At 42.1% G+C, this 15,329-nt stretch overlaps 1 protein-coding gene across 1 annotated transcript in view; it reads left to right on the top strand.

The window, feature by feature from the left end:
- The window catches only part of DNER (delta/notch like EGF repeat containing), a 354,000-nt gene that overhangs the window by 192,172 nt on the left and 146,499 nt on the right, over positions 1-15,329 (top strand). The window contains exon 2 of the mRNA XM_077488540.1: positions 5,008-5,289. Coding sequence (XP_077344666.1) covers positions 5,008-5,289 — 282 coding nt within the window. The remainder of the gene's footprint in view (positions 1-5,007; positions 5,290-15,329) is intronic.

Here is a 15,329-nt window from a genome sequence, read left to right as displayed (position 1 = left end):
GTAGTCTGTTCTGTAGGTAGGTTGCAGTCATGACTGCTTCTCCAAAGTACTTGTGAGGTAGCTTGGCTTTCTCAACTCTTATAGAAATGCATCTGGCCATTTCTATAAGAGTGCAATTTTTCCTTTCTGCTACATTGTTTTATTCAAGAGTGTATAGTGTGGTTGTCTGGTGTACTATTCCTTGTCTCTTCAGATATGAGGCCACTTCTTTGTTTATGTACTCTCCTCCACTGTGAGTGCATATTATTCCTAGTTTGCATTGGAATTTGTGGCTAGACATGGCAACAAACTCTTGAAGTTTCTCAGATAAATAGTTGTGTACCTGGAATAATCATCAGTGAAAGTCAGTAGATATCTGTTTCCGCCTGACGTGGGAGTTTTAATTGGACCGCACACATCACTGTGTATGAGCTGCAGGGGGTGGATAGTTTTTCTTTGAGATGCTTGTGGAAGGGGAGCACATGTCCCTTTTGCTTCAATACAGCATTAGCATTTCATAAGCACTTTGCAAGGCATTATTGTCAAATCTTCTGATGAGCTTCTCTTTATAATGTCCTGTATATCTTCTGGACTTCTGTGCCCCAGTCGCATGTGCCATAAGTGAATACATTTGCTATGTAGGTCATTAGAGACTATATTGGCTTGCTGGTCTGTGATGATGAGCCTGTATAAGTGATCATCCATTTCCTTTTGCGAGGAATCGCTTATTATTGTGAATTGTGCATTCATCACCCTAGAGCTTAACTGTGAGACTGTGGTTTGCAAGACTTTTCACTGATAGAAGGCTGTCTTCTAGTTCTGGAACATGCAGCACTTTCTTACAAGGATACTGTGCTTGCCTTGCGGTGTTCAGGAAGCCATGACCTTTACCTTTGGCAGTGATTCTTTTCCCGTTTGCTAGGAAAACTTTGTCTTTTGCACTGTTATCAGTGTTTGTAAAGAAGGTATTATCGCTAGTCATGTGGCTTGTTGCTCCTGAGTCTATGTGGCTTGCCTCTCTGTGCCACTCCATGATGTGTCTGCAGTTTCCTTTGTGGTTGCTTTGACTCTTTCTTTTGTGGATAGCTTTATCTTTTGCTGCTCGGCTTTCCAGATAGAACAGTTCTTTTTTAACTGGCTGGTCCTTTTACAGGCTTTGTGCCTTTGTATATCTTAAGAGCTTTGTCATAATGGAGCATATTTTCTTTCCTTCTGTCATATTCATCGATTAATTTTCCCTTTGACATATTACAGTGTCAGCTCCTGCTTGGATCTGGTTTTTAAAGCGTTAATAAGAGCAGTATATTTCTCTGGAAGGCTGCAGAGGAGCAGGGCAACAATATGGTTATCTTTGATGTCCTCTCTAATGGCGCGCAGATGCTCCATTATCTCTAGCATAGCTTTCACATAGTAACACATTTGCTGGCCTTCTTCTAGTGTCATCTTGTACAGTTTTCTTAAAGCGGTTGTATACCCGCTGAATTATTATTTTTTTAACTCACCTGCAAAGGAAAAGGCATAATGAGCTAGTATGCACCGCATACTAGCTCATTATGAAATACTTAACTTAGAATGAGGCCCCGACATCTGGCCCGATCCATGCCGAGGGAGCTGACATGTTCCCTCAGCGTTTCTTCCGGGTATTGCGGCTCCGGCGCTGTGAGTGGCCGGAGCCGCGATATCGTCACTCCCGCGCATGCGCACGGGAGATTTCTTCCCAGCAGGGTCCGGAGTCTGCTGGACTTCCAGCCGAGAATCCCCTGTGCGCATGTGCCGCTGCAGTCAGCGGCGCATTGCGAGGGGAATATTTTTTTTCACCTACAGGTAAGCCTTATTATAGGCTTTCCTGTAGGTAAAAGTACCTAAATCGACTATACAACCACTTTAATAGAAATAGCTTACTATTTAGACTTGACTGCTCATGCAGCATATTTTGTAATGAAGTCCACATACCTTTGGCCGTTTTCTCTGTTATGTGAATAAGCTGGTCATCTTCCACTAGAACGCTTATAATAACTTTTGTCTGCCTATCTTTCCTATCCCATTCCTCCGTCTCTCCTTTGTAGATCTGTCTGTATTCACCACTTGCCACAAGTCATCCTTGGTGAGAAACACTTCTAGTTTAAACTTCCACAACTGGTAATTTGCATTGTTCAGCTTTACAATTACAAACTTCACATTTAAAACACTTGCCATCTTTCCGTAGCTTGTATACAGTACTCTCTTTCCAGTGGCTGGGTGCTGCTGGGCTTGCTGCTGGGTGCCTGGGACCCATAACCTGTTGTGCAGAGTGTTGCTATAAGCACCAGAAGCTTCTAGGATACAGTAATATGGCTTTACTTTCATGGAGAAATATCAGAACATGTCTTTGTCATGGAAACAGAAACAGGAAGAGAACAACATACAACTGCACAGAGAGGAAAGCAAACACTTCCTCGTATTACATTACCATGGAATACACTATATAACACTGCAGTGTCAACTGCTGGATAGAAAGGTATAATGCATATATATATATATATATATATATATATATATATATATATATATATATATACATACATACATGCCTAAACAAGATTACTTTAGATGCTTATTTTGCACAGGATCTTCTTGTCAGAAACCATGAATCAGGCCGTGACAGAAGTACAGTTAAATCACACTTGTTTAATAATAAAAGTAAAAAGAACAAACGTAGTCAAAACATAGTCAAAGTTCAGTAATAGGAATGGAAAGTCAGCCAAGCCAGAAGTCAGGGATTAATGTAGTGGAACAGCAAGCATGATCTGGAGCCAGAAGGGTGTGTCAGCAAAGCAAGTCTTGAACAGGATCACAGGAGATAGTTTCTGTGATGTTGACTATGCGAAGGCAGAGATCCTGTGGATTGGATGACTTAAGTAGGCAGGACTGACGAGCAGGATATCATCAACAGCTGAGTAACTGTGGAGAGATAGAAGCTGGCAATTAGCCAATAGCTGAGTGGCCAGCACAGAGAAGGAAGGGCTGAGCACAGCCCTGACACTTCTGCTAACTCTGACAGCAAGAGTCTGCATTCCAGGTAGAAAGCACGCATATACCAGTGTGAATGAAGCATAATGCCGTGTACACACGACCGGACTTTCCGCCAGACTAAGTCCGACGGTCTTCCCGACTGACTTTTCAGTGGCGTTTTGACGGACTTTCCGAACAAATGGACTTGGCCACACACAATCACACCAAAGTCTGACGGATTTGAACGTGATGAAGTAAGACCGGACTAGCATAAGGAAGTTCATAGCCAGTAGCCAATAGCTGCCCTAGCGTTGGGTTTTTGTCCGTTGGACTAGCATACAGACAAATTGATTTTTCCACCGGACTCAAGTTCGTCTGAAAGATTTTAAACATGTTCTAAATCTATAGTTCGTCTGATTTTTCGACAGCAAAGGTCCGATGAAGCCCACACATGGTTGAATTGTCTGACGGATTCGTCCCATTGGGCCTTTGCTGTCGAAAAGTCTGGCCGTGTGTACACAGCATTAGAGACAGAGATAGATTTTTTTTTTTTTTATATATATATAAGCAAAATTGATTTGGCAGACAGTTACCAAAAAGACTAAGATCACTTGAAACGATTTGAAACTGTGTTTCCATACACTTAGCCTTGCAAAACGCTACGTGCATATGTGTTCAAATCCCCATGCAGGATCATCTTAGTGTTGGTGGGCCCTCCAAGTCAGGATTTAGTTTTACTACTGACAGCTTAAATAATTGTTTGCTAGACTTCACCTTTCAAGGTCAGGCAACCTGCTGCATTCCACCTTTATCAGACCTTTGACTAAAAGTAATGGATTTGCTGGTAGATCCTTTGTAAGTGGCGTGCCAAATGAAACTCCAGACAAACTCTTGTCTAGAGTCGAAAAAGGTTAGAACCTGAGTTAGGCTTTAATTTGCTGTATGTGTCCTCCCTTGGGAGATTTCTCTCAGGCACAAAATCTTCCCAAAGCAACGGGAAATTCAAACATCGATGGTTATTACCCCAAACACTTTACCATAGTAAAACAATTCTCTTTATGTTTTGTTTTGGTGACAACTGTCAATCTGTGGACTTTTGCTCAATTACTTAACCTGTCAGGGATTCTAACACCCCCCCCCCCCCGATGTTCTGATGAAATGGGGAAAACTGATGTGAAAGGGACTTATTTCGATATAATGCAGGGACTACAATGTGAAGAGGGAACCTCATGTGGAATGGGGATTTCAGCATGTGGCACCAAAGAGAGGATGACATCATCATTCAGTGCAAATGTCAGTGTCCTCCAGCCCAATAAATACAGTTTAATACTGGGGCGCCTCAGGAATTTGCATACTTTTAGAGGGTGCTGTGACTAAACATTTTGAGAGACACTGGCCTAATACATGTGCTTTTTGCACCAGCCATATAGAGATGCAAGGAAATAGAGTTCCCTGTGCACTCCTTCACCATCTCCACACTACCCAAAAGTAATGTCAGATGTTGGACTGGGTGGCCTTGTGCTTTTTATCAACCAGACTAACTACAACTCCGGGTTTTGACTTGTGGAAAATAAGTGCTCCAAGTGAATAGGGCATATGGGATCCCTTCTTCTCTGTCATAGACTGTTAGTAACTTATACATAGCCAGGGAGAGACAAAAAAACAGGCAGAGCTAGCTGGAGGAGATAAAATTAAGGTGTGTTGACAGTATGCCCCCCTGACTTTCTTTTATTGCACCCCTAGATCAGACAGGCTATATGTGCAGTTGCATCTACCATCCAGGCTATACAATACCTAAAACGATTTTGAATGGTCAGTTTCACATTGATCACTTACTAGCATGTAAGCTCTAAATTTGCCAGTTCATGGGTATCATCTGAGAATCTTTTAAGGGTGACACAATATATTGATAATGCAAATATTAGTGCATGTTAATTCCTGTTCAGACAGGTTTTTCAAGAGAAAAAGCATCTGTTGAGTATATTTGGAGTTAATGTTATTTTAATGATAACTTGCTTTATCTATTTTTTCCTCTAGTTTGTCGGGGACCCATGTGAAGAGAATCCTTGCATCCATGGAAACTGCAGTGTCCACGGGGATGGTTACTTGTGTATCTGCAAAGATGGGTTTACAGGGGTGAACTGTGACTCTCTACTTCTGGACACCACAGAAACCACTATCACCGAAATGCCAGAATTTCAGCAGACCACTTTAGAGCCCACAATAGAAGCTCCTCAATCTCCAGCTGTAATGGTACTTCCAACATGGAGACCACGTGTGGGACAAAAGGTGACAACTCTTCAGTGGGATGAAGTACAGGTGAGCGATGGCCATCATAATGCTAGTGCAATTGATTTGACAGTAATCTATGAACAATGCTTTTCATAATTTTAATCACTCCATAGTATATTGGGAATTTGTATTAAGTGAAAACATTTCTTTTTTTTCTATCATTTACAATGTATGTGATTTTATGTAAATATTAAAGGGGAATTCAATCTTATACCATGGTTTCACAATAGTGTCAGAATATCAGTGGTTTCAGCCAAGCTATACCAAGATAAAAGCTAACATACCTTGTCCAGGTCAACTTTTTTGTAGCCTGCAGCCTGCAGCCTGCAACTCAACATGACTACCTTTGCCTCTCAGTCGTCTTCTGACTTCTTTTGTCCCTGCAAAATTAGATATTAGGCTCAGTTCACAAACCTAGCACACCAAGATAGGAAAACTTTAAAAAAAAGTTTTCAGCTGGGTCCAATCTGATTTGAAAATTACAGTCATGTGGCTAAATTAAAGATTTCTTAACTTTTAGACAACTGGAGGAATCAATAAAAATACCCTTTTTATAGTGAAAGTTAAAAATCCCTTTATTAGTATTTGTATACAAAAAGGAGTTTTGTTCATTGGACACCTCTCCTGGGGCTGCCATGACTCTTTTCCGCTACTCTTCTGTCAGCCTTCCGCAGCAATTTCTATGTTAACTAAATGCATTCTTGGCCTAGTTATTGTGGGGCACGGTGTTTCTAAGAACTGTGACTATTAAAGTCCCCTGTTAGGTTTAGTATGCAACAGTTTGTGCAGAAAAATAATATTTTAGGAATGAAAATATAAATGTAGTGCTACCTCCAGAGGAACCATGGTTGTTCGAGTCCTCTGTTCTCATTGACAATGACTCTCTAGGCAGCACCACATTTTCTGACATACTGAGGCTGAAAGAATTTATGTTTATTTGGGTGGCATGCCCAGCAAACCAATTAATGGTGACAATGAACCATGGCAATTGCAATAATAATAATAATTTACAAACTGGTTATTGTCAAACCTATTTTCACAGGGTACCCAAAATGTGACTAAAGGGGGGCAAAGTCTAAACCTCATAGGCCCTGGAATATTGGGGAGCCCTACATTTAGATTATTTATACTCAGGAGCTAAAAATCACAGTGCCCACCCCCCCCCCCCTCCCACTGGCCAGAGTGGTATATCTGTTGGTGGCAAACCACAGGGCCCAAGATAGAATTGGAGCACTCTTGAATATCATTTATTTAATATCAAAGGAAGGAGGAGTAATCCTCAAAACAAACCCCTGGGGGTCTCAAATTAGGTAGTGTTGTCCCTTAAATTGGAGCATAGTAAGGATGGTGGTCAACGGCCTCTGTCAGGTACAACCATTCAGTCCTGATCTGTTGACACAGGGAGCATTAGCACTCAGCAGCAAACTAGAAACTTCTTCTGGCTCTCCATGGGTAAAACTGTTCTAGAGTCTGAGTTTCCCATCCTTTTCCTCCTCCTGCAGCTGCCCAGCTACTGTAACTTGTAGCCCCACACACTCTCCTCTGTACAGCACTTCCGTTTTTGGAGACTACATTGTCCCTGCAGCTTCCAAAGCTGGAGAGTGGACTTCTCCTCCTCCAGCTGTGCCTACAGCCAGTCACAGTCCCCCTATTCTCCTCTACAGACTGTGGACAGCCTGCTCCCAGCAACGTTCCTCCTCCATTTTTTCACCTCCCCAGGCATGGCAAGGATACCTGCGGCTGGGAAGAGAAAGAGAGCAGTCCTTGTGGGTGGTCCTGTCACAGCCAAGCAGAGGCCTAAACACAGGCACTGTTGGTTCTTCTGGGCTACACAAATTGGATCTTTGGGTCTTCTGATAAAAAACAGCCTAGGCAGCTCGCAAACCTTCCAGATACAACCTAAAATGTATGTCAAGGCATAATAAAAAATAAAAAAAATAAACATATATAGTACATCTCTGCAATATCTGGTCATTTCATGTGTTCTATCACTCTATAGACCCTGCAACTGCAGAAAAATGTGTTGTGGGATGACAACACAACATTTGTGTGGACTGAGGGATGTCAGCTGATGAATAGATTCAATATCTAATATTCTTGTATCTCAAGGGCATTTCCGGATGAATAGCATTGATAGTCAGGCTGACCTAAAACAAAGTGTGAGTTTATTGTCACACAGTTGGTATCATAAATACAATGTAAAAAGTATAATAGTTCAGTTCAGTGTAGGTAAAAATATATGAAATAGAATAAATATTTATAAATCTGTAATAAGCTTATGAAAGCATTTATGCTTAATGGCTGCTGCCTTCTGTCTCTGTGCTGTCTTGTGTAACCAAAAAGAAGCAGGAGATGACGCTCTTACGCCCTGTATACGCGGTCAGACTTTCCAGACTTTACTTTATAAATCCACCAGATTTTTTCCAACAGATTTTGTCCGAAACTGGTGTTGCATACAGACGGTCGGACAAATTTATCGGAAAATCCGGAACGTGGTGACGTTCATTGTGTACGATGGGACTACATAGAGGCTAGTAGCCAATAGCTTTGGTCTTGTAATTTGATCTGAGCATGCGCGGCACTTTATCCGTCGGAATTCTCTACAAACGATTGATAAAAGTCAGAACGGATTTTTTTGTTGGAAAATTTTAGATCCTGCTCTCAAATTTTTTCCGTCCGAATTTCCGACAGAAAAAGTCCGATAGAGCCCACACACGATCAGATTTTACGACAATATAATCGGATCGAACCTTTTCCCTCTGAATTTCCGACCGTGTGTACAGGGCATTAGACTTCTGAGAGAATTCAGCTGTTCCAACTTGTCAGTGTGTTCGTGTGAATATGTCTGTGTCATCTCTCTTAGTGGGTGTGTGTGTGTCTGTCTGACCTTCAATCTCGAAGCGTTGGCTTTATATGTTACATGTGAACATCATAACCTCACAAAAACTTAGAACCTTGTATGGCACACATTCATTTCTGCTAATGTCAGCAATATGCTATACAAAAGGAGATACTAACTCAGAGTGTCATATATAGGGTTTGATTGACAATCCCATATGTAACACTTGTAGTAATGTGCTGATCATGTAATGTCATATAACCAAACATCTACTAATATGAACACATATTACTAACTTTAACTACATTAAGTAACTATATACTAATACTTATTAATATGACTGAGACTACACTAAACTAACTTAACAGGATATAAACAAATATGTATTATTACTCTAGCTACGTACATAGGTGTCTATTTTTGTCTTCTCATGACATTCTATACCAAGATACCTTATATGTCATTCTCATACACCAGAAACTTCTAGCAATACTCGCTTTATTTGAAGAATCATATCAAATCAATTGATCAAGGTCATTCACACATACCATATTTATTATGACTAATCATAAAACGAAATATGTTTTGCAAGCTTGCCATGAATATAATATAACACCTATAAGTGCTGAATTATGAATTTGGAATACTATTCTAACATCAGCCCAACCCCGTTCTCTATTGCTAAACTAACCAGCCAACCCCACTCTTTAAAGGCTAATCATTCCACTATAACAGTGGTCATCAACCCTGTCCTCAGGACCCACTAACAGGCCAGATTTGCAAGATAAATTGAAATACATCACAGGTGATATAATTTTCTGCTCAGTGATTGCAGTATTCTAGTCTGCATCTCCTCAAGGTAATACATAAAACCTGGCCTGTTAGTGGGCCCTGAGCACAGGGTTGATGGCCACTGTTAAGACCTAGAAGGGCCGTTTTAGATAACACAGGAAGTGCTCATAGGACACAGTACAACTCCGATTTTGTGATAAGACCAACAGTTTTTTCTTCTTTTCACATAAAATTATTTCAATGGTAGAAAACATGAATGGGAGGGAGCCAGGAGATGCAGGGATTTAAAACAGTTTCCTGGTAAACTAAGGCTGAGGGCTGTAAAGAGTACCTTGATGTCGTAAATCTCCCAAGATTCCTTCGAAAAACGTCCCAAAGGGAGCAAGCCAGAGAAGGTCATTGTTAAGGTTTACATACACTTTGGGAGATTAGTGTAATTGGGCTCTCATAAAACTTTACATCCCCTGGCTCTGCAGTACATGCTCTGCTGTAATGTATGCATAATCCAGAACATACGATTTTAGAAAATTGTTGGTAGTCATGAACAAAACTGGAAGTCATGAAAGTTATGTTATCAGGTACTATGACTGTATTAACAGATCTCTGTACAGTCAACTCATCTGCCTTCTGTGTTCAAAATGCTGCACAAAGTATTTCTATTCCAACTTCACAGCTCAAGTATTTCATTTAAATAACCTTAAATCGAAACTGAAGGCATGTAACAAAAGACTGTGAGCAGAAAGGCTATTATCACAGAAGGAACATGCAATGTCTATTCTGCAATAAAATATACCTACCTGCCTGCTATCTGTCTCTGTTTGCTGTATGGACTTTATTTATTCATTAAAGGTATTACATTGGAGTGCGGCTGTCCGAACTTTTTTCATTTTGCGTATGAGGCTTAAAGTGTTTTTCCACTTTTGCAGCCAAAATGGGATAAGGACTACTTTATATTTTTTACATGTTCCCATTAACATAGCATAACTTCAAAAATTTTTGCTTACCTTCTGAAGTGCTTTTTACTTGCTTAATCACTTCCCGTCTGCCCTATAACAGTTTTACTGCTATGGGATGACTCTATTGGGCAGAATCACATATACTGTATATACGCGATCCTGCACTTCCACCTGGGGGTGTGCGCATTCGCGCTGCTGACAGGCCGCTTATGCTGTGAATATTTGCAGCAAAAGCTGGTCTGCGGGTGCTGGGCACTCAGTGTCCTCCAACACCCACCAATCACTGGCAATACACAAAGAACTGAGATATGCCTATGTGAACAAGGCATATCTGCGTTCTGACAGGGGGGAAGGAATGGATTCTGTTACTGCAAAACAGCGACTAGAATCCATTACTTCCCCTAATGAAAGCACCACACCGTACGCACAAAAAACACTGGCTAGGCACACAGTTAACCCCTTGATTGCCCTAGATGTTTAACTCATTCCCACTCAGTGTCATTAGTACAGTGACAGTGCATATTTTTAGCACTGATCAGAGTATTAGTGTCACTGGTACCTGTAAAGTGTCAGAAGTGTCAGTTAGTGTCTGATTGTCCACTGCAATATCGCAGTCCCGCTATAAGTTACTGATCGCCGTCATTACTAGTATTAAAAACATAAATATATCCCATATTTTGTATCGTTCGTGTAAACCAATCAATATACGCTTATTGGGTTTTTCTTTTACCAAAAACATGTAGCAGAATACATATTGGCCTAAATTGATGAAGAAATTAAAGAAATTTGATTTTTTTTAATTGTTTTATTGGATATGTTTTATACCAGAAAGTTAAAAAAAAGTTTTTTTTTAAATTGTGGATCTTTTTTTGTTTATAGCACAAAAAATAAAAGCGCAGTGGTGATCAAATACCACCAAAAAAAGGCATACATTTTATTTGTTTACAGTGTCGAACGACCGTGCAATTGTCAAACTAGCGCAGTGCCATATCCCAAAAAATTGACCTGGTCATGAATGGGGGTAAATCTTCCAGAGGTCAAGTGGTTAAAAACATATCAAGCTCTCTCTGCTTTGTAGTGTTTAAAAGAGGGCAATGAAGAAATGTTTAACATAATTAACACTGTCTGTCCTGTGATGGCAGCTTTTCATTATCAGTTGTAAAGCAATTTTTTGCAGGCAAAGGAAGGCTGGTGTTGGCATTTCAATCATCATGGCACCATGGTTGATATGGTGGCAGGGTGATTGAAGCGCATTGTTTCTATTGTTACATTGTAATATATAATGAAGTGGTTCAACTCACCATAATGCAGAATCAGTGGGAGCCCTGGGCCTGTCACTTTTCACATCACCTGCCACCATTTCCAGATTATCACTTGCCACTATTTTCAGATTGCCACATCACTTGCCACCATTTGCAGATTATCACTTGTCACCATTAGCAGATTGTCACTTGCCACCATTAGGACATTGTCACTTGCCACATCACTTGCCACCATTAGGACATTGTCATTTGCCACATCACTTGCCACCATTTGCAGATTATCACTTGCCACATCACTTGCCACCATTAGTAGAATGCCACTTGCCATATCATTTGGCACATCACTTGCAGATTATCACTTTCTACGTCACTTGCCACCATTAGCAGATTGTCACTTGCCACCATTTGCAGATTGTCACTTGCCACCATTAGCACATTGCCACTTGCCACATCACTTGCCACCATTAGCAGATTGTCACGTGCCACATCACTTGCCACCATTTGCAGATTGTCACTTGCCACGTCACTTGCCACATCACTTGCCACCATTTACAGATTGTCACTTGCCACATCACTTGCCACTATTAGCAGATTGTCACTTGCCATGCCAGCTAGCGCCACCAAAAGTGCATTATCGCTGCATTGGTGGCAGGCTGGCATCACAGGCCCATTTAGTGAGGGCAGGAGAATGGAGATGTGTGGCGGGCAGTGAGAGATAATGTCATCTCTCTGCTCCCTGCCGCACATCGCTCCCACATTGAAGTGGCCCGGCTGTGAAGGCGGAAGAGCGGTGACGGGCACACAGAGAAGGATATTGTCATCTCTGATCATCCGCCCAATCATATCTCCTCCACCTCCAATGCAGCCGTGAACCGCCCGCTCGTCTCTCCTCCACCTCCAATGCCGCAGCCTCGACCTGCTGAAACTTGGGGCTATGGGCTCCACATTCGGGGCTCCAGCCTCGATAGTCACACCCTGGTGACGCCTATGGCCGTGTGCCTGGTCTTGTCTCCACCCCGTCCTATAGTTTTCTACAGGCAGCCTGTAGTGAGTGGAGCCTGCTGGGTGCCTTCCACAGCTCTGGTCTCTGTACAGGCTATGTATAGCACACTGATGTCACTGCTACTTTATATGTTAATCAGGGACGTCTTTAACACAGGCCAAAAGGGGCAGCTGCCACGGGCGCAGTCATTGTTGTGGGGCCCAAAGCAGCTGCCCCTTGAGTCCACAAATAGTTGATAAATGGATTTGGGAGAGCCCAAGAATATGTTTGCCCAGGGTCCAATCAATATTAAAAATGGCCCTGATGGCAATACCTGGGGCTTGCAAAGGCATTTTAGGACACACAAAGTACATTTATATCTGTTGTAGCTATTGAACAATATTTAAATTCAAAATGTTCCTGCCTCAAGTTCAACTTTATGAGATAGTGATAATCAGTCGCCTTCCTTGCTTCATGAAAACCTATCCCCTTGTACAACAGGATCATCATATGGTGCACACAGTAGCTCAGTGGATTGATTCATGTGTTTGCGTTTGTTGAATAAAAGATTTACGCTATGGGGAGGTGATTTGTCTTCCTTTGTTTGAGCTGTTCCTTGCTGAAAGGTTTGTTACCCGTATTATATTCAAAGGGAGCTGAGTAGGATCAGCGCTACATCGCCTAATAAGGCACAAAATCCTTTCAGTAAAATAATATATATAACTAAGGTGAGGGCATTCTCCAGCTGTTGGGACAATTTGGTTCAAGGAAGCATGTTTTTATGATGGGGGATCACAAAGAGTTCTGAGGACTTTTTTACTGATCTGCAATTACAGGGAAGAAAAGCCATGGACTTAATAATCTTGTTCACTTTGTGGATTTTTTATTTATTTATTGTTTTGTACTATTTTGATAGCGTGGTTTGAACAATCGTTTGGTAATTGCTTATGTTTTATGTTATTATAGGAATTTTTGTTTTATATTTTATTTCACACTGATTTACTGTAGCAGAATCAGCTGATTTAAATTATTTTCTTTTGTTAGCACAGAAACATATTATATATATATTCTTTAGAATTACCCTGTTATTTGAAAAAAAATTCAATATGAATTGATTATAATACACCTCAAATTGAAATGTAATTAAAGAATAATTAGGGAACTAATTAAGCTTGGAGACTTAATCTCCTAATTATGTGTGTAAGTGGTGCAGGGAAAATCACCAATATTTCTTTGGGGACCCGTTTATGATTTATTGTAATCACTTCAAATTACACTGTTTAATGTTACCTAAACGACTAGCTATGGTAATAGTTTTCCTGTACCAACAGAAATGTAGTCCATGAGGGCACTTATGTCATGTGGCTGTGTTCTTTCACAATATATAAGCTATAGGTGGTAAAAGGCTTCCCCTAAACTATGAATTGGTGATAGGATCCATTAGACTAGTGGTGGTCCATTCGTTAGGACCGCCCCCTCTGTCCTCAGCTGCCACATCCTAATTAATGCTCTATGATCCACATGCCGCCACCCCCTATTCATGCCTCTGGTCCCTTTCAGAAGGGTAACTGAATTACAGTGGCGGGGGTGTTTTTTTAAGCACCTGATTAGAGCCAGAGGCTCTAATAGGCTTCAAAATAGGGTGGTTTTGGGTCACAGAGCATTACGCCATGAGTCCACCCAGGTGTTACAACAGCAAATTAATATTCGCTGTTGCAACACTGATCCTCCTCCCAGCAAATTGGGAAGCTGATCTGATGCTCATCACCCGATTGTCTGAAAGGACGCCTAGGAGGAGGGGAGGAGACGCACGGCAGAAGTGAGGAGGAGGAGACACAGCAGCCAATGCCCGATGCCCACCGCAGCCTGATGTCCGCCGATGTCCCGATCCCTGCCGCTGCCCGATTTGCCCGCCACTGCCCCGATCCCCGCCACTGCCCGATGTGTCTGCTGCTGGCTGATCCCCAATCCCTGCCACTGCCCGATGTGCCCACCACTGCCCGATGTGCCCGCCGCTGCCCAATCCCCAATCCCCACCGCTGCCCGATGTGCCCACCACTGCCCGATCCCCAATCCCCGCCACTGCCCGATGTGCCCGCCTCTGCCCTGATCCCTGGCACTGCCCGATGTGCCCGCCACTGCTTGATCACCGATTCTGCCCGTTGTGGCCTCCGCCTAGGTGGGGTAAGTACCAGTGGACCAGCAGACAAGGGGGGTTTGAGCTGCGGTGCAGGGGGGGTGGTTGTTTGCCACCCCCCCAAACAAAACACCACCAGCGACCACTGTATTAGATACCATACTAGTTAAATTAAGCTCAATAATCTGCCACCTTTTAAGGACATACAGTAGAAAGTGGCGTTCCATTATCTGTACTCTTCAGCCTCCAATGGGGAAGACATGGATCAGTCCAAGTCACTTTTTCTTTAAGGCCCCTTTCACACATGCGGACGATATGTCCGTATTTCATCCATCCGTTTGCGGATGAAATACAGGCATACATTCATCCCTATGGGATAGCGGGTGTCTGCGGATGAACATCCGCAGACACCCGATTTCGTCCGCCTCCGCTACTGTCCGATTCTGCAGACGGAGGAAAATCCTATTTTTCTATCCGTCTGCAGAGCAGATCGGATGAACACGGACAGACGGTCCGTGCACATCCGATCCCCATAGAGGAGAGCGGAGAGCTGACAGGGCGGTCCCCGCACAGTGTGCGGAGACCGCCCTGTCCGCAGCCAACTCAGCGGGGACAACGGAGCGATCCCCGCTGAGCAAGCGGATCATCACGGGGCGGATCATTACTGATCCATCTCGTGTGAAAGGGGCCTAAGGACCACTATTATAAATAAAAACATTTTAATCTGATGACTGTGTGTGCACAACACTTGTAAATATAATAATATTTGAATCTCAGATTTTTTTTATTTTTACTTGCTTTATGTTTTTTTCTGCCCTTTAACATGCAGACCAAGCTGTCCTGTCTCTCCAAAAGCGAAAGGGGTTGGAACAAATTATACCTATGCCGGAGAATTTTAAACAGTTTTTTTTTATTTTTTTTAAATAGAGAATTTCAACAATGTGAATATAAGCTACAATATTAGCCTAAAATATAAGCTAAGAATATAAGCTTCCCTGATTTTTGTTTGTTCAAGTCTTGATCATTTCGCTTAAGGCTCAGTTTCCACTATTGCAACCTCAAAGTTGGGTGGTTTTGCCGCGATTTTACCGTAATTTTG

Source organism: Lithobates pipiens, unplaced genomic scaffold, assembly GCF_037356315.1.
Source record: "Lithobates pipiens isolate NorthernLeopardFrog02 unplaced genomic scaffold, aLitPip1_a1.2 Scaffold_18, whole genome shotgun sequence".
NCBI classification, from domain to species: Eukaryota; Metazoa; Chordata; class Amphibia; order Anura; family Ranidae; genus Lithobates; species Lithobates pipiens.
Note: the sequence above shows the minus strand (reverse complement) of the source record. Positions and strands in the feature narration are given on the sequence as shown.